The sequence below is a fragment of the Castor canadensis genome, chromosome 10 (genome assembly GCF_047511655.1).
Source record: "Castor canadensis chromosome 10, mCasCan1.hap1v2, whole genome shotgun sequence".
Taxonomy (NCBI): domain Eukaryota; kingdom Metazoa; phylum Chordata; class Mammalia; order Rodentia; family Castoridae; genus Castor; species Castor canadensis.
This window is the reverse complement of record NC_133395.1, coordinates 144603973-144630800: the sequence shown is the minus strand read 5'-3', so window position 1 is coordinate 144630800 and position 26828 is coordinate 144603973. Positions and strand designations below refer to the sequence as shown.

Here is a 26828-nt window from a genome sequence, read left to right as displayed (position 1 = left end):
AGGAACAGGCTGTGTCGCAATTTTGAGGCGAAAGCGCCTGACCCTGGACTACATTTTCCAATAGGCCTTGCGGCGCGCAAGCGCACAAAACTCGGGGCCCACTGGGCGGTAACGCTGGAACAAGTCCCGCCTGGTCCTGGACATCTCCATGAGGATTTTTGCAGCTCTCGGGCAGGCAAGAGGACACTGCATTCAGCCCTCCGATCGTCAGTCTACTTCCTGGCGGAGCAGAGCGAGGCGGCGGCGGCGAGCCGGTGCCCACCATGGCCGCGAATGTAAGTGTCTCCTGGTCTTCCCAGCCACACCCAGACTCCCCATCGCCGGGGGCCTGCGGGCCGCAGAGGTCCATTTTTTCTGTCTGACCCTCGTAGGTCCCGCGGGTACCCGATCTCTCGCTCTGCATGTCGGGGTGTATGCCTTCCCGCAGCTCGCGGGCCTGTCCAGCTCTCCTGTCCGGTCCGGACCCCCCTTGCCCGTGTTCGTTCGTTCGTCCGCCCGTCCTCAGCCCGCGCGTCTCGCGGAGGACGACTCTGTGCGCGGCGCCTCCGCACCTAGGCCCTTGGGGTTCTGAAACTTGTGGAATTTGGGGGCCCGACGGGACCTCAGAGAATGAGCCAGTCCGTCGGGAGGATGGGAGGCCGATCCCGCCCAGGTGGAACTGTCCAACAACGGACGGTTGTTGTCCTGGCTTATAGTGATCTCCGCACCCTAGGGGCGGGGAGCGGGAGAGCTAGGATTACAAGCACAGGGAGCATTTCCCTGCTGCTAGGGATTTGGTTGGAGACCATGACTGCTGGCCTTTTCTGACTGCAACCAGTCTTTGAGAAATGTTCTTTTTAAGCCCAACACCATTCAACAAACCGAGCAGCTCCACCTACCAGGGCACTGGGTGTGGGAGAAGCTGGTGACTCACCCTGTCTCCTCTGTGAAAGCACTTTGGGAGCCAGCTCCGGAGCACTGCCAGCCCCAGACACACCCTCCCTCCTGCTTTGCTGGTGTCCTTGCCGCCCTCCCCGTGCCTGCTACACCCTCTTTCTAGGCTCCTCCTCTGTCCCCAAGCCTCCTCTCTGCCTCCCACACGTCCTGAGAAGCCAGGGTTTATGTCAGTCTCTCTCTGGCCAGCTCTGCCTGGCACGCTGTTAGGCTGGGGTGGGGGGCTAGAACTCACAAGTGCTGCATCTAGAAAGGCCTCAGAGGTGGTGCATGAGACTCAGGGTCTGCCAGTCCAGAGAGCAGTCACTAGACCTGCCCTCCCCCAGCAGGTGAACTCCTGTCCACCCCCATCATTGCCATCACCATATTTTCTAGAGGGATAATTTCCCCAGTAGGAGAGACACCTGCCCAGGGTCTCTCAACCAGCTTGGCATGCTACAGCATGGGAAGGTGCTGAAGAGGGCCAACTTAAGTGTCAGGTAGACCTGGGGACAGCCAGATCCCTCCTCTCTGGGGTCGTGTGGCCTTAATCTATCTGGGTTTGTTTTCTCGTGGGATCAGTCACTATGAAGTTTAAGGACTTCTGCTTAGCCCCCATCTGTGGGATCTTACCCCTCAGCAAGGAACATGGACACACTTGGGTATCCTCAGTTGCCAAGCCTTTGTTGGCTCATCCAGTAGCTGGGTACACATTTGTGGAAGCTACAAGGCTGGATGAGCAAGAAAGATCTGAAGATAGTGGGGTGGAGCGGAGGCAACTGAATGTTGTGTGGCAACTGCCCTGTGAGGAAGGTATTGTTATCATCGGGTGAGGAAACAGGATCAGAGGTTGCACATTCTAACCCAGTTCTGCCTACTTCCAGGCCCAATGTCTTGACCTCCATTCCCACTTCTCACAGCCTTGTTGCTCATTGCTTCTGAGACCTGAGTGCTGGGTGTGGAAGGGTGTTAGTGGGGACATGTGTGTGTGTCTCTGTGTGTGTGTGGTAGGCACACATACATTCAGTCCCCACAATCCTCCATGTTTACTGGGAATTTTGTTTCAGAATGTGGGCTGTGTGTGCCATGTCACTGCCCACCTCCCACTTCCCCCAGCCTCTCTTCCCTTCAACACCATCTTTGAGCCCTGTGTCTTGATGCTGGCTGAGGGGGGACCAGGAGGAAGGCATGTCTCCTTTTTCTGCTGCTGCATGCAGCTGCCATCGAATGTTCAACTCTCATTACAGCACAAGAAATGAGGCAGACAGTCTGGATTGGAGGGTAGAGAGTCGCTCCATTCTGCCTGGATTTAACACTTACTCTGCTGTTTAATGGCTATGTCATCTGGGAGATGTCATAACTACTGAGCCTCGATTTTCTCATCTATGAGATGGGGACTTGGGCTTGCTGGGGACTGGCCTGTAACAGACTGCATGTTTGCCGTTGTCGTCAGTCTGCCAGTTGACAGTTACCTACTTGCCCACAGTTACATTACTCCACTAATGTATCCAAATGGTAATGAAAGTCAAGACCTCTCTATGCCATGGATATCTGGCCTGAGCTGGTGGTGGGCAGGGACAGTTAGAGGAACATGGCATCAGCTTTGCTCACTGACTCTGACTTGAATCCTTCCTCTGACACCACCCCAAGCTGGTGCCAGGAAGGGGCCTGACTTGCAAGGAGTGCTTACCTGGGAAACTCGTTGCATCTTTGAGACTTTTGTCAGCACACCCTCTTCTGGGTGCCAGCCTGGTTCCAGTTACAGAGAAATCTGATAACATTCCTACTAGCCAACCCCTGCATGGTGCCACCTAATTGTGCCCTTTGGTTCTTACCACAGTCCTGTGCACTAGATTATTACCCCCGTTCTGCCCATGACGAAATGGAGGGCACAGAGGCTCTCAAGTGCATGCCCAAGGGGGCACAGGTGGTGGTGTGGCAGAGCCAGGATTCAAGTCCAGTCCTTTTGCCCTTGGTGACACTATTGAACAGTAGTGGGCATACTCTAAATCCTGCCTCATGGGGAGGCAAAGTCTGCTTCACTGATCTGGAGCTGAGGCCTACCAGGAAGCTGCCCAGGCATGCCTGCTGCTCCATCTCCCTGCCTGTCCTCCACCAGCCAGAGCAGATAGCTTGCTGCTCCCCAGAGCACTCTCTGCTCCACACTACTGCTCCCAGCCTTCCCCTGCTGTGGTGTCTATCCCCAGGGTCTCCTCTACATCCCACTCAATGCCTCCTCCTCCAAGGAGCCAGCCTTGAGACCCCAGCTGCGAGGTGCGCCCAGCACCAGGCCCACCTCTCTCACTGGACACTCAGCATGACCTCCTAGTGTTGCTTGTGGCTGTGACTTGGCTGCCCTAAGGGCCATCTACCCCACCGCTGACCCCACAGGTCCCAGTATGGCCTGCAGGAAGCACAACCAGCACTTGCCAGATTTAATTAAAAATACATTTCTAACAACCTCTTTGCAGAACAGCTTGGCAGTTTCTTAAATAGTGAACCACACATCTTCCCTGTGAGCCAGAACTCCACTGCTAGGTATAGTTGACACTAGTATCAGGGGGATCTGCTCCAGGAACCCCCACAGATACCAGAATCATTGGACAAGACCCATCGACCTGTACACTTAATATCTACTAACTGTATACATGTATAATTAAAACATAATAAAAAATATGTAAATAAATAGCAAAATTCTGTATGTTTTTAAAGGTAATTACCATTCTGATCTTTTTGTGGCACTGGGGATGGACATATGTGATTTCTTAATACATGTTTTTCTCAGTATTCCAGCACAAGTACCAGGAGAGAACATGTCAAAATTACATCTGACCCCCAGCCAGGCTTCCTGGAGCGGCTGAGCGAGACCTCGGGTGGGATGTTTGTAGGGCTCCTGACCTTTCTGCTCTCTTTCTACTTAATTTTCACCAATGAGGTAAGATGTTTGGAGCCTCACAAGGCCAGGTAGGAAGGGCAATGGATCCAAAGGCTGGATTTGGTAGTAACGGGCCTAGATTTTATAGAAGAGAAAGAGGAATGATGAATGAATCAGAACTCTTTCTGTTGTGACCCACCTCATGACTAATGTAATCAAAAAGAGGAATGAATCCCTGCTTCAGGTGTGGCTGGATACAGGTGTTGATGCTGAGTCACCAGGAATCCCATTTCTTCATCTCTTGCCTTTTTTACTGTGTTGGGGCGTTGTTCTTGGGCAGACTCTTCCTTTATGGTGGTAAATTTGGCCCCAGCAACTCCAGGCTCAATATCAGAGTAGCTTAGAGACTCTCAAAAAAGAGTAACCTTCTCTGCATCCGTTAGCAAAAGTTGCAGAGAGGGCTCTCAGTGTCCTGGTTTGAGGCTTGGTCCTCTGAGCCAGTCCTGTAGCCTGGGACCCGTGTTCTAATTGGTGAAGCCTGGGTCACATGATTTGGACAGCAGTTCACGTTGGCCTGTGTAAACCACATGGACTGAGAGCAGGGAAGAGTAGAAGGCAGAGGGAAATGGAGGGAAGGGTACAGAGCAGCAGAAACACCAGCTATTCCCAACATGGGGGCAGTGCTGAGACTGGTGGGACAGTGAGAACCACTAGGGTAGTGGGAAGTACCTAGGAAAGCAAGAATCCTAGGTTCCAATCCTGACTCTGCTCTTGCTGGACCTCAGTTTTCCAACAGTAAAATGGGGAGATGGCTCTCTGCAACCTGAGACCCCTCCTTCCCTGATACTCTGTAACAAACCCAAGTGTTGAGCTGTTCCTGAGTTGCTGAAATCCTCCTCCACTTTGCTCACAGGGCCGTGCGCTGAAGACAGCAACCTCTCTGGCAGAGGGGCTCTCGCTTGTGGTGTCCCCCGACAGCATCCATGTAGTGGCCCCAGAGAACGAAGGGAGATTGGTGCATATCATTGGGGCCCTGCGGACGTCCAAGGTAGGCTTGGCAGAGGTCGCTGACCACCAGTGCTCAGGGAGGGGCCTTGGAAACAGATGACGTGGGTGTGATTCCTTACTCCACTCCACAGCTGCGTAGACTCTTCACTTCTTAGTCTGCATCCTCATCTGTGAAACAGATGGTAATGGTAACAGGCCGATGGCCAGTTTTAAAGCCTTGGTAGGATTAGGTTGCCCGCCTGTTGGGCACGTGGTATGAACTTCACAAGCAGGCACTGTCGTGATTACGATGAGCACGTAACTGCTCTGGTTATCAGAGTTCTGCTGTTACGTGAACACCCGCACATTGTTGCTGACATGATGCTGCTGGGCCACGAAGCCTGGCCCTGTACTCTGAGGGCCTTGGTCATGAGCATTAAGTCTTAAGGACTTGGAACGTGCAGTGTCACTGGATTCTCCCATGTGTGGCAGCTATGGAGTTCTCACTCCTAGCCCCCTTCTCTACGTTTCTTTTCCAGTCTGGCTTCCCCTGGGCCGAGGATTCTGGACTGATGTTAGTCTTATCTTTATTTTTTTGGTTTGTCTGATTTCTTTTGAAGCTCTTGTCTGATCCAAACTACGGGGTCCATCTTCCAGCTGTGAAGTTGCGGCGGCATGTGGAGATGTACCAGTGGGTAGAAACTGAAGAGTCCAGGTGAGGGCCCAGAAAGTGAAAAACCAGTTGAGGGTAAAGGAGATGTAGGCATTAGGATAAAATGCAGTGGTTTTCATGTTGACACCTCTGAAATTCAAAGTATAGAGTCTTCCTATCAGACAAAAAATGTCAAGTTATCCAATTAGTTGCCAATCTTTTATTTGGAGAGGACAAAAAATCAAATGCAGAGTGGCTCAGAGTAAGCAGAAAAGGGGATTGATAGATGACCTCTCATTTGGGACATGCCGGGCATGCACGAGTCTGAATCCAGGCCTTATACCATTGTCACTAGGATCCTTGCCCTCCTACCGCCAGTCTCTGTGCTCTGCTTGCCTGTGTTGGTCCCTTCTTCTATCCCACAGTGGGCTCACATCCTACCAAAAATCTCAGAGCAGGCTCTCAGTGGCCAGGGCAGTTCACCTGGAGCCAGGACCAGGCTCAGTGTCACCTTACCACATGGCCTGTGAATGAGGGATAGAGGGGAGTGGCTAGAAGAGGCAGATGGGCAGCCTCGGGGCCCTCTCCACGGCTGTCTGGAGCTGAGGGTACAGCTAGATCTCAGCTGGAGGTCAGGGCTGGGCCCCCTGGCATGAGTCAGGTAGAGCCTGCAGCCAGACCTTCAAGGGACAGTGTCTGCGTGTGTGTGGGTCGGGAGGAGAGGAGGAATCTCCTCTGCAGATGAGACTTCTGCTCTGTTGGGGAGTTGGGCCCTAACGTCGCTTCCATGTAGAGATACCTAGAGACAAGAAGGCCTCGAAGAGCCTGGGCCTGACTGGTGGCTGCCTGTCCTTTCTCTGCAGGGAGTACACAGAGGACGGGCAGGTGAAGAAGGAGACGAGGTACTCCTACAGTGAGTACCAGGCCCCTCCAAGACCACCATGCTCACATGTGGTCTCTGCTCATCCTGATGCAGCAGTGAGCAGGACAGCCATGGGAGGGGCACAGAGCAGACACTGGACTCCTTAGGTTCTTGTCCTCCAAATCCTGAACTCCTGCCCATCCAGGGAAACTCCAGGAGCTGTCCTCCTAACCCCCAAGCATCACAGGCTCAATTAAAAGGACCAGGGCCAGTGGACCTCAGCTACATGTCCACCCTTACCCTGGTTTCTAAATTGTTCCCTTTCTCCAAACAGACACCGAATGGAGGTCAGAAATCATCAGCAGCAAAAACTTTGACCGAGAGATTGGCCACAAAAACCCTAGGTGAGCCAGACCTGGGCCTACGCCCAGACTTGCCCACCACCAGCAGGGCTCCAGCCTGTTTCTTCATCTGCAAAATGGATTGAGTCAGTCCTGCCTCACAGAGTGGTGAAAACATGGGCCTAGGTTTCGAGGCCAAGTCCTGTGCTGGAGCAGAGCAAGACTCAACCCTTATTGGCCCCAGATAAGCTCCCTAAAAGTCACCAAGTCTTCATCATGCGAGGCTGGACGAAGGGCCTGAAAGGAAGCATTTTGTCAGTGGTCAGCCGCCAGTGAGGAGGTCATGCAGAAGGCTCACAGGCAGTGGCATTTGATCTGGCCTTAGGATTCCACAGTGGGTCATCTTCACACCATGGGGTGGTAACTCACTTGGGCATGGCTGGAGCATGGGCTGTGTACAGCAGTGGTCAGGGATTCACCAGGAAGACAGTCAGGAGCTAGAATGCTCCCTAGACTAGAAGGGGACATCAAGGGATGTGAAGTCCCATCTGATTGTCAGTGGGGTGGACAGACTGGCATGGGTCTAAGAAAAAGGGTATTGAAGCCCTGGGAGACAGGGACAGAGTGAGGGTGCTTTACCCAGGGCAGGGAGAATGGGAGTCCCAGGGGTGGTAAAGATAAGATGTCTACAACATCTGGGCAAGTCTGGACTTGCAGGAATCCCTGGGTGAGGGCTCCCCAGTATAAACAACCCAGAGAGACCCTGCAGCTTCAATCCCAGTGCTCTGACACTGTTGGTTCTTTCTCCTTGACAGTGCCATGGCAGTGGAGTCATTCACAGCAACAGCCCCCTTTGTCCAAATTGGCAGGTTTTTCCTCTCAGCAGGTAAGTCTTAGGCCCTTCCTGTGAGCCAGTGACAGCCCAGAGGCCCTGGGGCCAGAGCCCCCAGTATTCAGCCCTCAGGTACCAGAGGCAAGGATGAGCTGGTCCCCATCACCACATCATACTTGGAGCTGAGGGGTGCAGAGGGAAGGCAAATTCTCAGGGGGTAAAGGCTTGGGGCAGAACCCCAATCCCTACTCACCAGGTTCCTCTGAAATAGTTATTCCAGAGAACACCCCAGGTACTACGCCCTATCCTGCTGCTGGGCTTGTCTGTTCTGAACAGATCTCATGCCAGACAGTTCCTCAAGCCACGTCAGGCCAAGAGTGGAAATAAAGACACTGCCTTTGACTCCCTGCAGCTGGGAAGCCCTACCTGGTGTCCAGCTCTGTGCCAGGAGGGTGGCACATCACAGACTCCTAAGTGACTCCAAAGAAGCTTTTAGGGGACAAGGTGGTGCCATTCCTGGGGCACCACCTTGCGATCCAAATAGCCAATAGATATTTGCGATCCAAATAGCCAAGGTGAGGGAGAACAGGTGGTCACTTAGGGATTGGCCTAACCACCCTATCAGCTCTGCTACTCAGCTGTCAGTCCAGGAGGACAGCCCAGCTTGGATGTGGAGACCTATAATATCAGGTGGAATAGGCAAAAGCCAATGCTGTTCTTAGAGCTGGGGCCAGTCTAATTTGGCAGGGAGAGGGCATGGATGCTTTCCTGAAGGGGATGGTGACTGAGATGAGTTGACATGGGTACAGGGAAGCTCTGGAAGAGGTAGAATCAGAAGAGAGCTCCATCTGGCCATGGTGGTACATGCCTGTAATCCCAGCACTTGGGAGGCTAAGGCAGGAGAACCTCAAACTCTAGGCCAACCTGTGCTATATAAGCAAGACCCCGTCTCAGAAAAGGAAAAAAAAAAAAGGGAGGGAAAAGGAGAAGGAAGCCTCAGGACATGGGCTGAGTGAAGGCAGTGTGGCTAGGCTGTGAGAGTGTGGTGGGGTGGTGGGGAGGTGTCAGGCTGCAGGGTTTGCAGATTGGAGGTTCTCAGTGGACCCATGTTTTCTACCCACTCTGCTTCTCTCAGGCCTCATTGACAAGATTGACAACTTCAAGCCACTGAGCCTGTCTAAGCTGGAAGACCCGCATGTGGACATCCTTCGCAGGGGAGACTACTTCTACCACAGTGAAAACCCCAAGTATCCAGAGGTACATAGAGAGGCATGGGCTGTTCACATGGCAGAGCCTTAGAGTGGGCACAAGGAAGCTCTGTACCAAGGGCCACACTCAGGCGAGTTCAGTTCAGCTGAATGCAGACCGTGCTAAGCCACCAGGCATTGGAGGTAGAAGAGGGCCTTCTAGGTGACAGGACAGCCTGGGCAAAGTTGCAGAGAGGGAAAAGAGCAAGGTGCTTAGATTTGATGATGTGGACCCAGGCCCAGGCTGGCTGCTCCCTAACTTTCTCTGCTCACTTCTCTTCCACCTCTACCCCCAGGTTGGCGATCTGCGTGTATACTTTTCCTATGCAGGACTGAGCAGTGATGATCCTGACCTGGGCCCAGCTCATGTGGTAAGCTGGCTTCCCTTGGGCCAACTCCAAGTCAGGGCTTCATGACTTCCATAGGTGCAGACACCTGGGAGAATTTCCTGAACACTTTGCACATGCAATCAGGCATGCTTTTGAAGGGTTCCAGAAGCCTTCGTTCCCCAAAACCATCCCACCACTCCAAGCTAAAAACTGAAGTTCTAGAGAGATCTATCTCATATTACACCTGATTGCTGACAGTCACATACAGCCTCTTTCTTCCAACACCAATTTTGGTCTTTTTTTTTTTTTGGTGGTACTGGGTTTTGAACTTAAGGCCTCATGTTGTACCATTTGAGTCACTCCACCAGCACTCCCAACCAGATTTTTTGATCTGTAAATTCTTGGTCTTGGTTCCTGAACCTGAATATATAGCCAGGAACTCTATCCCAGAGCCTGACCTAGAAAGGTGGCAGAGAAGACATTTAGGGCCCAGGTAGCCAAGGTGAGGGAAAGGTGGGCGGCCCAGGGCTTGTCCTGGCCACCCAGTCTGCTCTGCCACTCAGCTTGTCCCTGCTATGGTCACTGGGTCCTTCACACTAGTAACTCTCAGTCTGGGAGGGTAACCCTGCCCTGCCATGTAAAGTTCTGTACCAGCCCTTGCTGTGCCTTAACATGGGCTTCTGCCAAGGTCCTCCTGAGAGCTTAGAATGAAGTAGCTCAAGCCAGATTTCCAGGGACCACTGCACCCTGGCTAGCACTATGGAGACAGGCTTCAGGGGCTTCTTATTTGCAACCCTGGTTGGCACAGAGTCCCAGGAAGTGGGCTGTGGGTCTCACCTATATTCCTGTCCATCCCGTCCCTCCCCTCAGCTCTCACACTGATTTCTACCCAGGTCACTGTGATTGCCCGGCAACGGGGTGACCAGCTAGTCCCATATTCCACCAAGTCTGGGGACACCTTGCTGCTCCTGCACCATGGGGACTTCTCAGCAGAGGTGAGTTGCTGCTGCCCTGCCTGTATGGTAGAAGAATAGGCATGTCCTGCCCCTCTTTCTTGTGGCTATAAGAAGCTGCCACCCCTAGGGATCACAGCTGATGCAGTGCTGGAAGAAAAAGACCTAGAGGGACACCAGAGTCCTCTGTGCAGGGCTGTGAGCAGAACCCTCTGCCCTCTCAGGAGAAAGAGTCAGGAAGACTAGGGAGTCACAGCAGGCTGTTGACAATGATACAAAGGGGCAGCATCTGCTCAGATGTGAAGGTCATTTCATAGAAAATCAGTGCTCCATTTGGGGCTTCTCTGACAAGTGACATTCTTGCTGAGACCCACACGAAGAAGAGGGTCCACCATGGAAGAACTGGCAGCCAAGCAGGAAAAGGTTTACCTCAACAGAGGGCAGCAGGAGTGCAGGAGGGCGATGAAGAGGCACCCCCTCCTCCTGCAGGAGCATCAGGAAAGCAATGAAAGGTTCAGAGCTGGAGTGTGGGGGAGCACCCTGCAGACAAGACAGTCCTCACAGCCATTCGGGTGTGCTTTCTCCATCTATAAAAAGGGAAGGTCATGCCTCACCCAGTGCCAAGGAGGAGGGATGCAAAGACATGCTGAGTAGCTCCACTCCCTGCCTTCAAAGTTAGCCTTTCTTATGGGCAAGAAGAAAAATGCGATGTTGATTCTTCCTGGATGGTAAACCCAAAGCAGTCATCAGGGATTAGCTATGACCCTTTCGTTCCTATTATTGGGCCCTCACCTGCCCTCTGTCTGTCCATCTCGTTAGTTTGTCACTCCTTGCACCTGGCAAGAATGAGGTGTGGTAAGGTTGTTTCACGGTTTGGTTACCAGACTCGGTGGGGCTTCCACTTCCCAGGCTGATGGGTCATGAGTCACCCTAGGGACTTTCTAAAATTAGGAGGCCCCTGTTCTCTCTCCCAGAGCTCTTGCCCAGCTGTAGGCTTGCAGCCTTCTCAGGCACTCTCACTCAGGTCTCAGAGCTGCCCCCAGAGAGTGGTGGGTGAGCCCCGTGGTTACCTAACTCCCCCGGAAGGCCATCTCTGCCATTGTAGATAGGCACTCAGCCCTGAGAGGAAACCCGGGCCCCAAAGTCTAGATGCCAGGACTCTGGTGCCAAGGCAGGAGAGTGCAAGGGCCCAGGTGAGGACATCATGCATTATGCCTCAGCCCAAGCCTCTTACCTGCTATAGACCTTGACCTGTCATCTTATCCTCTCTGAGCCTGTTTCCTCACCTGTAAAATGCAAATGTTCAAAGTGTTATCCCCATCATTGTTGTCCCTGCCTTATTTGATTGCTGTTCATTCGCTCATCACATTTTTATTGAGCACAAGGGGATATCACAGACATGGTCCCTAATTTCAGGAACTTTAGGTTAGTTAACTGCCTATAGTGAGACTGTGGGCATGTTACTGAGGCCCTCAGGGCCTCATTTTCTCATCTGTAAAGTGGCAAGAAGTGTTCTAGCTCACCGAGTTATTCTGAGGATCAAGTAAGAACCTGTAAATACTTCACTCTAGCTTTTGACAGCGATACATAAATATTAAGCAATAAATGTTACCTAGTTTTATTGTTAGTGTTATTGTTAGCGTTACAGATTTTGACAGGTTCTTGAAGAAATGACATTTGAGCTAAGACTGAAAGCAAGTGCAGAGCTGTCCAGGCACAGTTGCGGGCAGAAGCATTGTAGGCAGAGCAACTGCAAGTGCAAAGGCCCAGAGGTGACAGGACATTTGACCTGGCCTTAGCTCAGGCAGCAATCAGGAGGTGGTGGAGGTCTCAGCGGGTAGCTGTGTGAGGAACATAGTAGGCTGAGAAAGCAGGGAGGACATTGATGGGAGGCTAGTGCAAGGTCAGGTGAGGGATGGCAGTGGTGAAGATTAGGGGTAGACAGTGGTGAGAGACTTGGAGAATGTGGGTGCAGAGGCAGCTTATGCAACTTGTGATGGCCCAAACTGACATGGCAAGGGGAGGAGTGGGCCACATCTGACCCCCAGGTTTCAGCGTGTGCAGGTGGGTGACCAGAGGTTCCGTTTGCTGAACTGAAGAAGATGGAGGGAGAAGCGGGTTGGGGTGGAGGCCTCAGTATTGTGCCTGGCTTGTCAAGATGCCAGGTGGAGACATCCAGGAGTCACAGGCTGGGTGGCCGAAAGCATTGCTGGAGCTGCAGCACTGTGTTTGAGGGTCACAGGTGGATGGGGACCACAGAGATGCATGGGGGGCCCTGGGCAGGGTGGAGAGAAGAACCAAAGAATTTTAGCACTTAAGAGGCCAGGACGAGGGGTGGGAACAAGAGTGGAGACAGCAGCAGCAGCCTGGGGAGTAGGACAAGGACTGGGAGGGTGAGGTGTCCGCAAAGCCAGTATTCCAGTCAGTGAAGAACATACAGTGTGTTCAGCCCATAGCCAGAATGCACCCTCACGTCACCTGCTCAGGGAGAGTGGACAGTAAAGGAGGGTGAGGTCAGGAGCTGAGCTCTCCCTGACAAGAGCTCATACCTTCCACAAGATGTCTCTGGCCACCCTGTTCCATGCTGGGTGGGTAGCATTTAGATGCGGGTAGGAGGTTTGACTATCTCCCTATAGTCTGTTCAGCTCCTGAGTTAGCACAGCCCCCTCAGTAGCCACCCTGTCTGCTGGTGAACCCCTCAGAGTCCTGACACCACTCTTCTTTGTCCTGCAGGAGGTGTTTCGCAGAGAACAAAAGAGCAACTCCATGAAGACCTGGGGCCTGCGGGCAGCTGGCTGGATGGCCATGTTCATGGGCCTCAACCTCATGACACGGATCGTCTATACCCTGGGTATGTGTGGAGAGGGGGGATGGGAGAGCCTGCCCTTTCTTGCAGCCCCTGTGCTTGTCTGACTCTCACCTGTGAGCCTTTCTAGCCTGATGGGGCACAGACCAGGTATTTGGCCTGTGTCCCCATGTGCTGGCTTTGGAGTAAGTAAGTGGAAAAAGGTGGTGAGAGGGACAATATGCCACTATGGGCAGGGTGGACCACCCCCCGGAGGTGGTCTGGCTTCCATGATCTGAAGATCTGCCCTCTCCTTCACTCCACAGTTGAATAGCCATGGTGAGGAGGCTGGCCAGCCTTTGGAGGGAGCAAGGGCTCCATTTGAAATCTGTTACATCAGAACTCTGGATACTTAAGGCCCTTTTGTTTCCTGCCCAAGTTTCCCTTCCTCACACCTACCTACCTTGGAGTTTTTCATGGAATGTTTGGTAAATGTGAAGCCCTCAGAAACTGTTGTGCTTCCTCTCCAAAGCCTGAACAAGGTTTGGGGCAGCCAGCAAGTCTGGCCATAAGGGAGTATGTGTGGATCTGCTCACTTGGCCCAAGGCAGGCACCAGTAAGGCCAGCTAAATCCAAGTGACCTAGCCTGGTTTGAGACCCAGTGCCCAGGTTGTGGAATGTGTTCTGGGCTGAGATTGTTGGTGTAGGAGGAGGGGGACTCAAGAAACTTTCTACCCAAGGTTTATCCCAGTGTGTCCCTATGCCCAGCTCTGGATGCTAACAGAAGCCCATCTCACACTTACACTTACGGGCTGGGGAACAGTCTGGTAGCAGCACATCTTAGACCATCAAAGCTGGGGGACTGCCACCCTCATTTACAAATGGGAAAACTGAGGCCCTGGGACATGTTCTGAGCCTTTCTCTGGACAACTGAGTTGTGCTCAGAAATGCCAGCCACATCTTGGCATGTTAGGGAGCAGTAAGAATTTAAAACAGAATCCTCTGGCCAGCCATGTGACTGTAGACAGGCAGTTTCTCTCTGAGCCTCAATCCCTACACTGTCTGTCTCAGATGCCCTACTCCAGATGTGGCATCTGTGATTCCAATTCTTCCACACATGGGAGGCTGACACTCAGGCCAGACGCAGAGCATGGAGGGGCTCTCAGGAGCTGCAGCAGGACGCACACACGCATCCCCTACTCATCAGTAAACTCTGAGCCCAGATGCTGCTCCAGGCCCAGGACCTGCCAAAGCGCAAGACAGTCAAGGCCCCATCCTCTGCAGGTTTAGGCTGAGCTCAGCTCTGACTCAGGCAGACCTGTCAATCCTGGCCTGCTTGAGTGTGCAGGAAACAGGGTTTTCGCCAACATTACAGGCGAGTGTCTTCCCTGGCCTCAAACTGATAGCAGCATGGACTTTAAAGTTTGCAAAGTACCGCCAGCTATCTCCTTTCCTGGGACAGGTGGCTCAGAGGCTGCGCCACCTCTCTTGGCCTCAGTGCTGTTTGTGACCCTCTTCTCACATGGTAGTGATGGTTCATTTTGGCCGAGATAGGAGGGGTTCTTTGAGGTGTGGCCTCATGGCCTTTCTTTTCTTCACAGTGGACTGGTTTCCTGTCTTCCGAGACCTGGTCAACATTGGCCTGAAAGCCTTTGCCTTCTGTATGGCAACCTCACTGACCCTGCTGACTGTGGCTGCTGGCTGGTTCTTCTACCGGCCCCTGTGGGCCCTCCTCTTCGGCTGCCTGGCCCTTGTGCCCATCATCATTGCCCGGACCCGGGTATCAGCCAAAAAGCTGGAATGAATGAGGCCCTGGCACTTGCCCAACACCTGCGTGAGCTTCGGGGTTCAGGTCTTCCCTTGCCTTTATCCAGCTCCATGCCAGAGCAGCCATCTGTAGCCTACTGTCTTCTTCAAGGGTCAGGTTTGGTGCTCACCAGTTCCCATCTTCCCCACCCCTTTTCTTGAAATATGCAGTTTTGGGTGGGCCGAAGCACTCAACGATGGTGACCCAACAAGCACTGTCTTCTTCATTTCCTCCCCTCCTAGCACCACATGGACATGGCAAATCCCATGTTTCATTTCACTCACCTGCTTTGTCAGCCCGAGACCAGCTGATGGGTCAGGGCTCAGCCTCATCACTAAAAACAAGTGTCAGGACTGCACATCCGTGACCCTAAAGGGCAGCCATCACCCTTTCCCGCTAAGCTGCACTGGATCGCCAAGACAGTCCACGTCTACTGGTGAAGCAGATGCCCCCAAACTAAGTTTGCAGGTGGAACTTGATTTGGTACCTAAAAAACAAACACTGAAGGTGTCATGATGAAAAAAATGACATTTTGGGAGCTTCACACTTACGGCTTAGCAGAATCTATAGGTGTGCAAGCCCTTCACAGGCCCTGGCTTTCTGCACTACCTGGCTTATTCAGTGTTCTTTCCTACCCCAAGAAGGAACGGTCTGAGATTAGACTGAAAACAAGACAAAAACTCTCCTGAATAATTAACAGTGCAAACTGTTAGTGAACACACCCTTTAATCTGTCTTAATTCATAGCCCATCAAACTGAACTGGGAAGCTTTGCAGTGCTTCTAAAACAAATGTTCGTTAAAAGGACTTGTTTTCACTCTGGGCAGGGATGGGGAAGTTGGAAAGCGGGGGTGGGAAGCATTTTCTTTCATCCTCTGACATCAGAAACTACCTGTTCACTTGAAGATGTGAGTTTTTAGTCAACCATTAAAGGAAAAGGCTGAAAAGTTGTAATATGAAGAAGAGCTTAGTAGTGGTCTTCTGCATGGTGATCCCCTAGTCTACCAAAACCAACAAAGGACTAAGGCTTGGGAAACCAGCCTCAAAGTGTTTGCTTAAAAAGTGCTTCTCACGTTTCATGTTCATCACGTTATGTCCTAAATGAAATTCACCCACCCTTAATTCACAGAATTTCTAAGTTTCCCAACTACTCATATACCCTTTGAAAGTACGCCATAACCTTGACAGATGTCTTAACAGTCTTTGTGCACCCTACTGTCCTTTATATTTGCAAATTGTTCTCCCCTTGCTGGGAGTGGGTGCTTTGGCAACAAAGTATTTGAAAGCTGAATAAGAGGTCAGAACTTCTGCTATTAGTGATCTGTAATAGTCCTCATTGTCCTGGGATATCTGCGCTGCATGTTTGGGTTCTTCATGTTAAAAACATAGCCAGCTCCAGAGATGACTTCTTTGGGTTTAGGATTCAAACAGTATTCGCTACTGCTTATTGCAAACTGATGAGTATCATCAAATCTCTAAACTTGTAAAGGATGCTTTTGGAAAACAGACGCGTTATAATTAGATTACAGCTAAGTATAAAACCCTTGGGTCTTAGTTTGTATCATTTTTGTATGTGGATTTTACCTGCCAATTTTAAAAGTGGTCTTAAGAGCAATGTTAAAATGTTCAAAATGTTCAAAGCAATTTGAAGACTTTGAAAAACCACCGTGAAATTTGTATTATCTTTGTATATTTTTCAGAAAAATTCAAAATAAATTTTTACATCTTTTGGTATAGGAACTTGCTGTTAGCCTGTGTTTGGTTTTGAAGTTGGCGGGGGAGGGTTGTTACTACATTCCTTTAAAGAATTCAGCCAGCCATTAAAAAAAATTTAAGAGAAAAAAAAAAATCAGCCATCAAATTTATTAGGAACTATATGAATTTTAATGAATTCAGTTCTAAGTTGCTTTTAGTGGTTAAAATAGGATTCAATTTTTTAATAGAAATTTTTAATTTTTTTGGTGATAAAGGGGTTTGTGCTAGGTAGGCAGATGCTCTACTGTATGAGCCGCACCTCCAGCCAAAATAGGTTTCAAGTCTTTTAAAAAAGGGCAACTCAATATTCCTAGCATTTATGATTCCTAGCACCTACTTTGTTTTGGCTCTAAAGTGAATGACTAATCTTTGTGAACCTACAGAACGTGCAAGAAAAGGCGGAAATATACAGTGCAAAAGGCACTGGCTTTGAAGTGGCACACAGTGGAAGTCTGCCATTGATTAGCTCACAATGTTGGGCAAATCAAAGATCTCAGCCTCAGTTTCATCTGTATAGAGTCATCATGGGACTAAATGAGATAAACCCCATGAAATGCTAATGCATCTGGCACTTAGCTCTTCATTCATTTTCCTTCCTGTTCTGAAGCAGTGACTGCTGACTCTGAAGCTAGCAGAATGGCATGCGCTTATATTATATTTTGTTACAGGAAGATGAGTGGTAATTTTCCAAAACTTCTCATATTTCTCAAAACCTAGTTTCATTTTATTTCCATAATACTTCCTGGTAGCTGACATGCCTGAGTAGGTTATTTCTGCAGAAACATGGCCATACTCTGGTCTCAAACCCCCGGAAGCTTGTCAGGCTCTGGTGCAGGAACTGTGAGAATGCCATTTCCACAGCAACCCCAGCCTGTTTGGCCCAGCCAGACTCTTGCTGCATGAGTCATACCCCAAGTGTTTTGCTTCTCTTCAGTAAAAGTTACTCAGAGTTTCACCAGCTCCTCTCAAAAGATTAAGTAATATCTCCTTGCTTAGACATACAAAGAAAAAATATTGCTTGTGTTTAATAATGAGTTCCCAGCCTTTATGAGAACAAAATGGAAGCTTTCGTGAAGTCTCAACATGCATATAAATCACTGTTACCTGTTATCACTGTGAGCTGATGTAAAATATGAAAGTATAGTCGTCTTTTTTAGAGAAATGCTTTATTTTTTTCTCAAAATGTTAAAATGTTATAAAAAATAATTTCTCCTGAATATTTATAGCACATAGAGTTTTCTAAACTTATCCGGTAATGAATAAAATGTAGTTTAGCACGGATCCATTTTTACTGCCCTTTCCTTAATTCTCAATTACTTTTCCACTTCTTTCCTGATTTCAGCTCTTTGTTCTAGTCTTCTGCCATCACAAAATGTTACTTCAAAAAATAGATCCCAGCTTGCCCTGATCTGAGATGACCTGTAGTTCTCATTGCTCTCTTGCCAACTACAAAGAGGCAGCATTGGGCAATATTAGGAAAACTTATTCAGGAAAATTAAGTGGCCTGCAGAGAAAAGATCCTAGGTTCACAGGAAAGGTGAGAGCACAAGTGTCTGAGGAATGAAGACTCTAGCTGTATACAAGGATTGAAGACCAGAAGTGTCCCAGCAATTTTTTTTTTTTAAATTTCCAAAGATGGGAAGAACAGGTCTGGGGTGAGGACACTGTCTCTCACAGAAGTGTTCCATAGCACAAAAAGTGGATTTTGGTAAAAAGAAAAGCTTTAATAGCCCCAACCCAGGTGTATCTGGTGAGGACTGGGGCCAGACTGATCTGCAACATAACTTCAACTTGCCCCTGGGTACCCTGGCCTGTATTTGCAGTTCATGCTGCTCTGTCTACCTCCTCAGCAGGGAAAGATACCACCACCCATGCCTAATGGAGGAACATGACCTTGAGGCTCAGGTCACAGCTTCTCAAACGGGAACAGGTGCACAGCAGCTGCTTTCCTCCGCCTTCTAGTAGTCTTGGGGCACTCCGGCGCCTGCTCCTCTTCTGTTTTTCGGTTTTGAGGCCATGAGGCAGCCAGGATCTTGGCTGCCTCTGCTTGTGAGCTGGTCCCCTCCTCTTCGTCAGAAGAGAGTCCACCTCCCGCATCTGCATGGGGAGCTACTGCCTCGCTCTGGAAGGGGGACAGAGGGAACCATGGGTCATGGTCAGCAACTGGCTACTAAGAAGCACCTTCAAGAGACAGCAATGCTCCTGGCAAGCTGCCCCAGCCCACGCCTGCCCTGAGCCATGTGAGGTGGAGGACAGGGCATTGCCTATGCCCAGGCAGGAGCCCTTCAAGGGCTGCATGTTGATTCACACCTGTGTCCCCAGCCAGGGCTGGTGCATGGTAGGTACTACAAGAGATGTAGTGAGGAAGCACATCCAAGCCCAAAGGTGACTATAGGCACTGGGCTTACTGGAAGCTAAGAGTGGTGCAACAAGCACAGGAAGCCCAGTGCACAGCAAATCAGCCCCACAGCAGGTGCTCATTAGTAGTTAAGGGCATGCAGGGCCGAAAGACAGGCATCATAACTTAAAAGCCATTTATAGCTTGATGTCAGCAGAATCAAGGCCAGTAACTTCTGAATGAAAACCCTAGGAATCTGACTCCAGGCTTATTTCCTTTGCAAAGACTCCACACTGACCTTAGCCCCATAGCGAAGTTTCAGCCGCTCCCTGATGAGCAGTCCTTTGACCAGCAGCTTCCAGTTCCCCAGAGCCCGTTTTTCCCTCTTCTGCAGGCAGAAACCCAGTGGGAAGAAATATTAAGCACTGACATCTTCAATTAAGATGTCACCTGGGAGGATGAAGCCATGGCTTGAGTGGTAGAACGTCTGCCTAGCAAGCACAAAGCCCTGAATTCAACAACCTATACCATCAAAAATATGCAACCTGAGAAAATACATACATATATATGCAGTTGTAAGTTAAAAAGATATAGTCTTGCAATCATATCAAGTCTCATTAAAAAAAAAAAAACTGGTCTAATTTAGAAAATGACATACTTAAAAGCCACAAAAAAACCCAACCCTTTTTGTGTATGTGGTACTGGGGTTTGAACTCAGGGCCTCACGCTTGCCAGGCAGGCACTCCACCACTTGAGCCATTCCACCAGCCCTGCTTTGTGTTGGGTATTTTTGAGATAGGGTCTCAGGAACTATTTGCCTGCCCAGGCTGATTTCAAACCATGGTCCTCCTGATCTCTGCTTCCAGAGTAGCTAAGATTACAGGCGTGAGCCACCAGAGCCTGGCAACAGAACCCTCTTTTGAATAGTTACTGCCTCTGAAATTCTCAGTAGATAAGGTCTAGAACCTGGACCTGGGGAAATTCCTTTCAAGGCAGGGGCAGGTGTTAGCCACAGAGGCAGCAGTCCCTGGAGCCAAGATGTGGCCAGGATAAAGTGGATGTGGAGGGGCGGGAAGGTGTCTGTTTTACCCATGCTCACTCCCTCCCTAGGGCACCTTCCATGAAGTGAGAGGGCCAGAAGAACTTTAGAACACATGGACCCAGCCCATCTCTTTCTATGGTATAAGAGTGGCCTGGGCAGGGGACAGATGCTCCCCAGCTATGTACTTGCTCTCCTGCTCCCTTCCCCCAGGTCCTGCTCACACTGCTCACCTCCTTCTCCTTCTTTTCAATGAGTGCCTGCTCATTTTCCCAGGCGCTCAGGAGCACATCTTTGAACTCCTCACAGATGATGTACCCATCAGTTCTGTGGAGACACAACACAGATAACCTTCCTTCGGCCTGCCACCTGCCCTACCCCTCTTTTTCCCCTTTTAAGAAGTCAGTGGGCCCATCTGAGCACTAGGGAGCCCCGATGGATATCCCAGGCCTGCCAGTGCCAGACACCACCCATACAGAAGACAGGCCTGTGGGAACCCACATCTCTTCCTCTCCAGAGCCAGGGATGGGGTGAGAGGCCCCTATTCTACAGAGGGCAGAACTCAGTAGCCAGGAAGGATGCTGACCCTGCTCTGGTCACCAGCCTGTGACCACCCCTAGGTAACAGTGTTCTAATGCAGCATTAGTAAGATGGTGGTTTCATTGGTTTTGTTGCTCTGGACAGAAGCCAGTATTGGTCAAGTGCTAAAGCTGACTTTAAACCCAGAGTCAAATCTTGAAAATATGAGCCACCAGGCCTTGGCCCAATACTAGCTTTGCACCCTCTCCTCCATGGCTTCCCGGCCCTCTTTCGAAAGCCCCTCCCGCACACAGGGTGGGAGTAGCCTCCATGGAAATCGAAGCCAGTGATGGCCTGGACACAGTCAATGTTCAGCTTGCGGGCCACACGGTGCAGATTGGGCAAGTTCAGCTGGACACAGCCGACAGGCATCATGCTGGGCAGGAAGAGGTACACATTCCCAAATTCATTCCGTGGCACCTGCAGAGGGTGGGCACAGGAGGATGTGGTCAGCCGGAGGACAGGCAGCCTGGTTCTGACCCATCTAGTGTGACCCTTACCTTGCCATCCACAGCTACGGGGGGCTGATACTCCTCTGTCTGCCAGTGGCCAAACAGGCCCAGGTCATTATGGTCTTGCAGGTGGGGCTCAGCAAGCCGGGCCTTCCGGGCTCGGTTGGAATAGCCTTTCACCATCTACTCCAGAGCAAACAGCCAGTTTACAACAAAGGCTTCTGACCACTTAGTCTACACCAGGTGCTATGCTCACTGCTGTTGGTTCATTCAATTTCCTCAGCAAACCTGGGAGATGGGTGGGCTTCTAACCTTCCTATGACTAGAGTACCAGCCAGCATTTATAGACCACTCACCATCCCAGGCACTATTCTGGTATAAGTTATTAATCTTTTCAGTAAACCAAGAGGTAGGTCACCTTATTCTCTCCATTTTACAGATAAGCATCCTAGGAGGGGAAGGATCCACCTAAAGTCACAGCTTGTAAAGGCCAAGGCCTAATGCTTTTAGTCATTGTCCTGTGTTCTGTACTTCCATCACTGACAGAGAAAGCGGACCTTAGATAAAGTCGCTTACTTAGGGTACCAGGACTACAGGCAGCAAACCCAGACAACTGTCCACCACTATCCAACCTCAAATAAACTATGGAAAGCACTGACCACTTAGGACCCCCAGCACATAACATACATCTGATGGCCAAAACCTAGATTTTCCCTGGGGAGTTAAGGGGTGAAAGGACTAGAGGACTGGCAAAGAGAGATGGTTGCATAACTCTTATATGAGCAGAGGTGGCACGGGGCTAAGGACTAGCTTCTGGGCCTGGGAAAACAAATTTCCTCTAGTGCAGGGATCAGCAAGCTTTTCTGCTTAAGGGTCACATGTGGCCTCTGTGATATTCTTTATCCATTTCCTTTTTTACAACACTTTAATATTCTGAGATCGAGAGCCCTACCAAAACAAGACACAGATTGGATATGACCTGTGAGCTGCAGTTTGCTGATCCCTGCTTTCATGTCTGTTCCTGCCATGGTCTTCAAGTATACCCTATTACCCCTGTGGGGCTCAAGGGACTCTGGGTTCTCATGGTCCCTTTGTGAGAAAGCCAATCATCTAAAACTGTTCACTAAATAGCCACTAAGAATGCCACCAGTCACTGGGGCAGACAGGGAAGGGGCAAGTCCTTGCCCTGAGGGAGCTCGAGCCCCTGTGAGGAAAGCATAAAAAGTACAGGGTAGAATGGGAACTTGGAGGTGGCTCCTCTGACAACCAGGGACAGAGAAGGAAAAGAAAGGCCGCTCAAAGACTGGGGATGCAGCTCAGTTGTACAGCATTTGCTTAGCATGCGCAAGGCCCTAGATTCAACCATCTGCACCACAGGAAGAAAGGAAAGAAAGGAAAGGAAAAAGGGGAAAGGGAAAGGGAGGGGGAGATGAGGCAGAGGGGAGGGGTGGACAGGGAAGAAGAAAGGCTGCTAGAGCAGATCATATGAGCTGAAGTTTAAAGGAAATAGAGGGGTTGGTCAGGAGAGCATGGCTAGAGAGGAGGGCATTTGGGACCCACAGGGCACAGAAGTGTGAGAACACCTGTATCTGGGATTCAATGTGGTCTGAAATAGAGGAGGCAGGTGCCAGCGACATGTGGAAATGGAGGCCTCTAGCCTGAAAGTGACAGACAGCTGGGGCAGTGAGGGAGCAGGCTACGCACTAGCACTATTGCAGAAAGATCTGCACAAGTGCAATACAGAGAATGTAGTTACACTGGAGTTGCTATCCAAGAGATGTTGAAGCAGAAGCAGGAATGACAGAGTAAGAACAAAGGACGGATTTGAGAAAGCTAGGGTTTTTCCAGAATTGTGCTAAGACCACAGCTACCAGTCACTTTTGGGTAATCAACCCAGTCTGACCTAAGGTACTGAAAGTCACACACACAGAAGATTATGGAGATCAGTAAGAACAAAGTAAATTTAAAATATCCCGTTACTGTTTAAAAATATTCCTAAATATTTCTAACATGCTGAAGTGATAATATTTGGATATATTAGAATTACTGAAACATGTTAAGATACCACCTGCTTTTGTTTTTTAATGTGGTTAGTAAAAATGTGACTATGTGGCTCATATTATATTTTTACTGGGCAGTACTAGTCTAGAATGAAGAGACTGGCAATGTGATAAGGAACACAGAAAAAGGTGAGGAGGTCTAGGGCAAAGCACAGGTTCAGCAGGCTGCTCTATGCACTCAAACTGCTGCTGGCAGCACCTGCTACCCTCCCATTAAGCAAAGGCCCTCCGTCCCCAGTATTACAGCCACAAGGGCTCTTGGTGGGATGTGATAAAGAAGTAAATGCACCTCTGAGACCAGCCACTATATAGAGCTGGTTTAACTGAGACACAAGTTCTGAGAAAAGTCCATGGAATGCTGTGCTGAGTTCTTGTTGCTCATGGGCAACTGACCTAACAGCACCATGGCAGTGTTACATGCAGTTCTACTGCAGTAGAAGCAGGGCCTAGGATTCCTGCTGGGCTCTGGGTTTTACAAACTGTAGGGCCTTGGGTGGGTCATTTGCCTTTCTGAGCTGTTTTTCTCATCTGTAAAATGGGCATCATGGTGCCAATGCCTATATTATTGAGATTCAACAGAGACTACATACATTCAAAATACTTAATAAACTGTCAAACAGGGCAATCTGGTTGGCGCATATGTCTCTGAAGTAGGGCTTCACAGAGACACAGTTCCAGCCTGCAGGCCTTTGCGCTCACAACAGGAGTCTACAGGCTGCATTCTCACCCAGATTTCTTGCATGTTTTCACCCCTCATTAATAAATAATTTAAATGCTCATATCCTCCTCAAAGAAGCAAGACATTCCTGCTTCCTATCCTTGGCATGCATGGGCAGCTTTGCATCCCACCCCTCCACCCATCCCCTTTTTTTTTGGCAATACTGGAGTTTGAACTCAGGGCTTTGCATCTATAAGCTAGGCATCTATCACCCCAAATCCACTCCCAGCTTGAGTCCTGCAACCACCCCACCCTTGCTGCCAGACATCCTGCTCTGATTACCTTGTAGGGCACTTCTCCAAGCCGCACCACTCTTGCTTGTTTCAACCACGTGTCCTTGGAGTGCAGCGTGTGCACACAATCCCTACAGGTACAACATGGGTAGACAAAGGACAAACTCAGTCCACACCTGCCTATGGCAACACACTTCCTTAGTGCCTCATATGACTTTGTAGCAGTTAGAGAGCACTGCCCCACCGATTCTCTCCCCAGGCCCTGTCTTGCAGCAGGAACAGGCCCTGCTCCTAACAGACTCAGAGCAGTGTTAGGAAAACAACCTTTCACTTGGACTACTTGTCTCTGATGAGATGTGTCCACTTACAAACTACCCTGTGTGGAGCTGTTCTGTCGGCAGCTTCCTACCTTGCCTCTGTCACAGTGAGAGCTTCCTTTGCAGCCCAAGGAGGTGAAGTAAAGGCCACCACATGCAAGTATGAATGCCCACTGAGGGTCTGATCTGCTGCTAAACACCACGAGGGGAGAGACAAGTGTCTAGAAAAGGGGCAAAAGGGCTGCAGGCATGGTTCAAGTAGTACAAAGCCTGCCTAGCAAGCACAAGGCCACATACCTACATAACTTTTAAAAACAAAGACAGAAAAAAAAAATACAAAGCCAGAAAAGGGGGCAGTAAACCCAAAAGACGACTACACAGAACTACAAGAAGCTAATAAACCATCACAAAACTAAGATACATACACAATGAACAGTGAAATGATGCAGGGCAGTCTGTGATTCTGGGTAGAAAGCTTCTGACTCACTCTCCACCCTGAGCTCGGAGCTATACCTGAAAATCTACTTTCCAACAAAGCTCAACTCCTCCCTCACCAAGCCTTCTTTAGCAGGGCACACCACCTCTTCTTCAGTTTGCATCCCTAACTTCTTAGTGGGAATATGGGCTCCACCAAGCCAGGACATCAAGTTTCCTTCTGGTGCACACAGTGGGCCCTACTGACCCAGCAGTCTGAGGTGACCAGCAACACAGCATGTGGACACAACAGAATCCTGTCTGTGCCACATCCTAGCAGGGTGACCTGGACCACCTCTTCACCTTCCTAAGCCTCAGTAGCCTCATCCTTCAATGAGGGATGGTGAGTCCATCCTTTCTACCTTACACAGATGCTAGGACAGATTCTTTCTAAGTGCTGGAGCAGCACTTCTCTGTCAGTAGCATCCTGCTGTCAGAGCTGCAAAGCTCCAGCCACACTCCCACTGGAGGTGGACCATCTTTGATTCTCCAAAGGAGTGATTAAGTCACAGTCATGGTGTTCAGATATGAGCAGAGAACAGAGGTCAGAGGAGCTGGCAAGTAAGCATCGTTTGGACATTCCAAAAATTCCTGATTCTATTTTTCTTTTTTCCTCACCTCCAAATTATATTAATATTTCTTAAGTTTTTATTTTGTATATATCTTACATTTTTTTAAATTTACACCACTTTTTTTTGTCAATTTCTTACAGAACAAAATACACCATTTTAACAATTTGTGGCTTCATGTATACTCGCCATGCTGTGCAACCATGCCGTCACCCATTTCCAGAGCTTTTCACCATTCCACGCAGGCATCAGCACCCATTTAGATTACCTACCTACTCATTTTAACTCTTGTGATCAAATTCTTCATTCCTTCCTGTTTATTCTTAATTTGTAATATGTTTACTTGTCTTATTTTTTATTTTCCCCCCATCTTCTAATCCTTGTTTAATTCTAAAGAATCAGCTCTCCTTTACAGTCAACACACACACACACACACACACACACACACACACTATAGTTTGCCCTGAAATGCTCTCACCAATGAGATGGGCCTATATTAGCAGCCCCTTGCCTAGAAAGAAGGCTGCTAATCCTGGACCATCAGGAAACCAGCAAGCTACCTCACACACCTGGAGTACACAGCTTCTCCACGACAATACCCAAGGATTGCCGCTGTCTCAGGGTAGATGGCCTCGTATTTCAGGAGGTGTCGCTTCAGGGCATACAGAGGGTGGTTCTTGTATGTGCCAATAGCAGTGGGCAAAGGCTGGTCCAGGTGCTTGGCCTGAAACTGCAAAGGTCAGACAACGTTGAGCATATCATCAGAAGTGAGGTTTGAGAGAACAACCTTTACACTAATTTGTTCTGACAACAGATGATAGAGCGCATATTCACAAACACTAGTGACTTTGTAATGCTGCACCGATAGCTCTGGCCATGAAGCTGGCTGTACCTCAAGTGAAAGCTATGAAGAATTAATTCTATGATTTGCAGCAACTTCCAAAAGTTACCTGACTTATTTCCAATCCTTAGAAACCTTAATCAGACCTTGCAGACCAGTGCCTGCTCTATTAAAAATCTTCAAGGAAGAAAACAAAGTATGAGTGTTCTTCCCTGAGGCGGCTTTATCTCAAAGTGAATCTTTGTTGAACAATGCAGCTCACTTGACTACTCTCACAGGAAACTGAAATGGGCTGTTCCTAGTCCACCATGATTAACAGTTCCACTCTGCATCTCTCTAAGGATTCTGAGGAATTGATAGGAAATCCTAGCACTGTGATCCAAATCCTGTTTTTCAAACTCTCTTGTGCTTTACCTTAGCATCCCTTCAAAAACCCCAAGAGAGGGCTAGAGGCGTGGCTCAAGCAGTAGAGCACCTGCCTAGTAAGCGTGAAGCCCGGAGTTCAAACCCCTATACAGCCAAAAAAAGAGAGAAGAGATTAATAAGGACTGACAAGTGGGGAAGCTGAGAGGAGGGGACTCTGCAGGCTCAGCATCCACCGACAGATTAGTTAGCTTGGTTACAACCCCATCTGCATGATTCCCATTTAACCTGTCAGTACTAAATAAAGCAATCCAGGAACATCCCCAGGGCAAACTCAATGTTGAATGCAGTGCATCACTGTGAGCCATGCTGCGTAATCCCATGCTCTCCCTATCCTGAGTGACTAGAAATAAACCCTCAGCCAATGTGGGTAAGCTCCCATGCAGAAATGCAGAACTCACTCCACAGCACAACTGTGTACACGAGCACCTCAGGTCCTCCTCCCAGTG

At 49.6% G+C, this 26828-nt stretch overlaps 2 protein-coding genes across 6 annotated transcripts in view; one reads left to right on the top strand and one right to left on the bottom strand.

The window, feature by feature from the left end:
* Nucleotides 1-86: 86 nt before the first annotated feature.
* Nucleotides 87-16321, top strand: Tmem43 (transmembrane protein 43). Its single transcript, XM_020175682.2, has 12 exons — nucleotides 87-275; nucleotides 3698-3847; nucleotides 4701-4835; nucleotides 5395-5489; nucleotides 6290-6339; nucleotides 6623-6692; nucleotides 7445-7515; nucleotides 8597-8718; nucleotides 9005-9079; nucleotides 9931-10032; nucleotides 12724-12841; nucleotides 14377-16321. Exons 1-12 carry the CDS (start codon nucleotides 264-266, stop codon nucleotides 14577-14579), a joined length of 1203 nt encoding a protein of 400 aa, XP_020031271.1. The 5' UTR covers nucleotides 87-263; the 3' UTR covers nucleotides 14580-16321.
* A 1578-nt stretch (nucleotides 16322-17899) lies between these two features.
* The window catches only part of Xpc (XPC complex subunit, DNA damage recognition and repair factor), a 32347-nt gene continuing 23418 nt past the window's right edge, over nucleotides 17900-26828 (bottom strand). For 4 of the 5 annotated variants that reach the window (XM_074044498.1, XM_074044495.1, XM_074044496.1 and 1 more), the window contains 7 exons: nucleotides 25685-25845; nucleotides 23805-23886; nucleotides 20793-20927; nucleotides 20543-20712; nucleotides 19947-20040; nucleotides 18973-19062; nucleotides 17900-18458 (listed from right to left, as the gene is read on the bottom strand). In XM_074044498.1, coding sequence (XP_073900599.1) covers nucleotides 18243-18458; nucleotides 18973-19062; nucleotides 19947-20040; nucleotides 20543-20712; nucleotides 20793-20927; nucleotides 23805-23886; nucleotides 25685-25845 — 948 coding nt within the window. In that variant the 3' untranslated portion in view covers nucleotides 17900-18242. Of the gene's footprint in view, nucleotides 18459-18972; nucleotides 19063-19097; nucleotides 19125-19946; nucleotides 20041-20542; nucleotides 20713-20792; nucleotides 20928-23804; nucleotides 23887-25684; nucleotides 25846-26828 lie in introns of those variants that run through there. The other variant, XM_074044497.1, reaches the window with a different exon arrangement.

What these genes read in the sequence shown, in the direction of transcription:
- Tmem43 (XM_020175682.2), top strand. An exon ending in ATTGGCCACAAAAACCCTAG is followed by an intron (nt 6,693 to 7,444) that starts GTGAGCCAGACC and finishes TCTCCTTGACAG; the next exon opens with TGCCATGGCAGTGGAGTCAT. An exon ending in ATGGGGACTTCTCAGCAGAG is followed by an intron (nt 10,033 to 12,723) that starts GTGAGTTGCTGC and finishes TTTGTCCTGCAG; the next exon opens with GAGGTGTTTCGCAGAGAACA.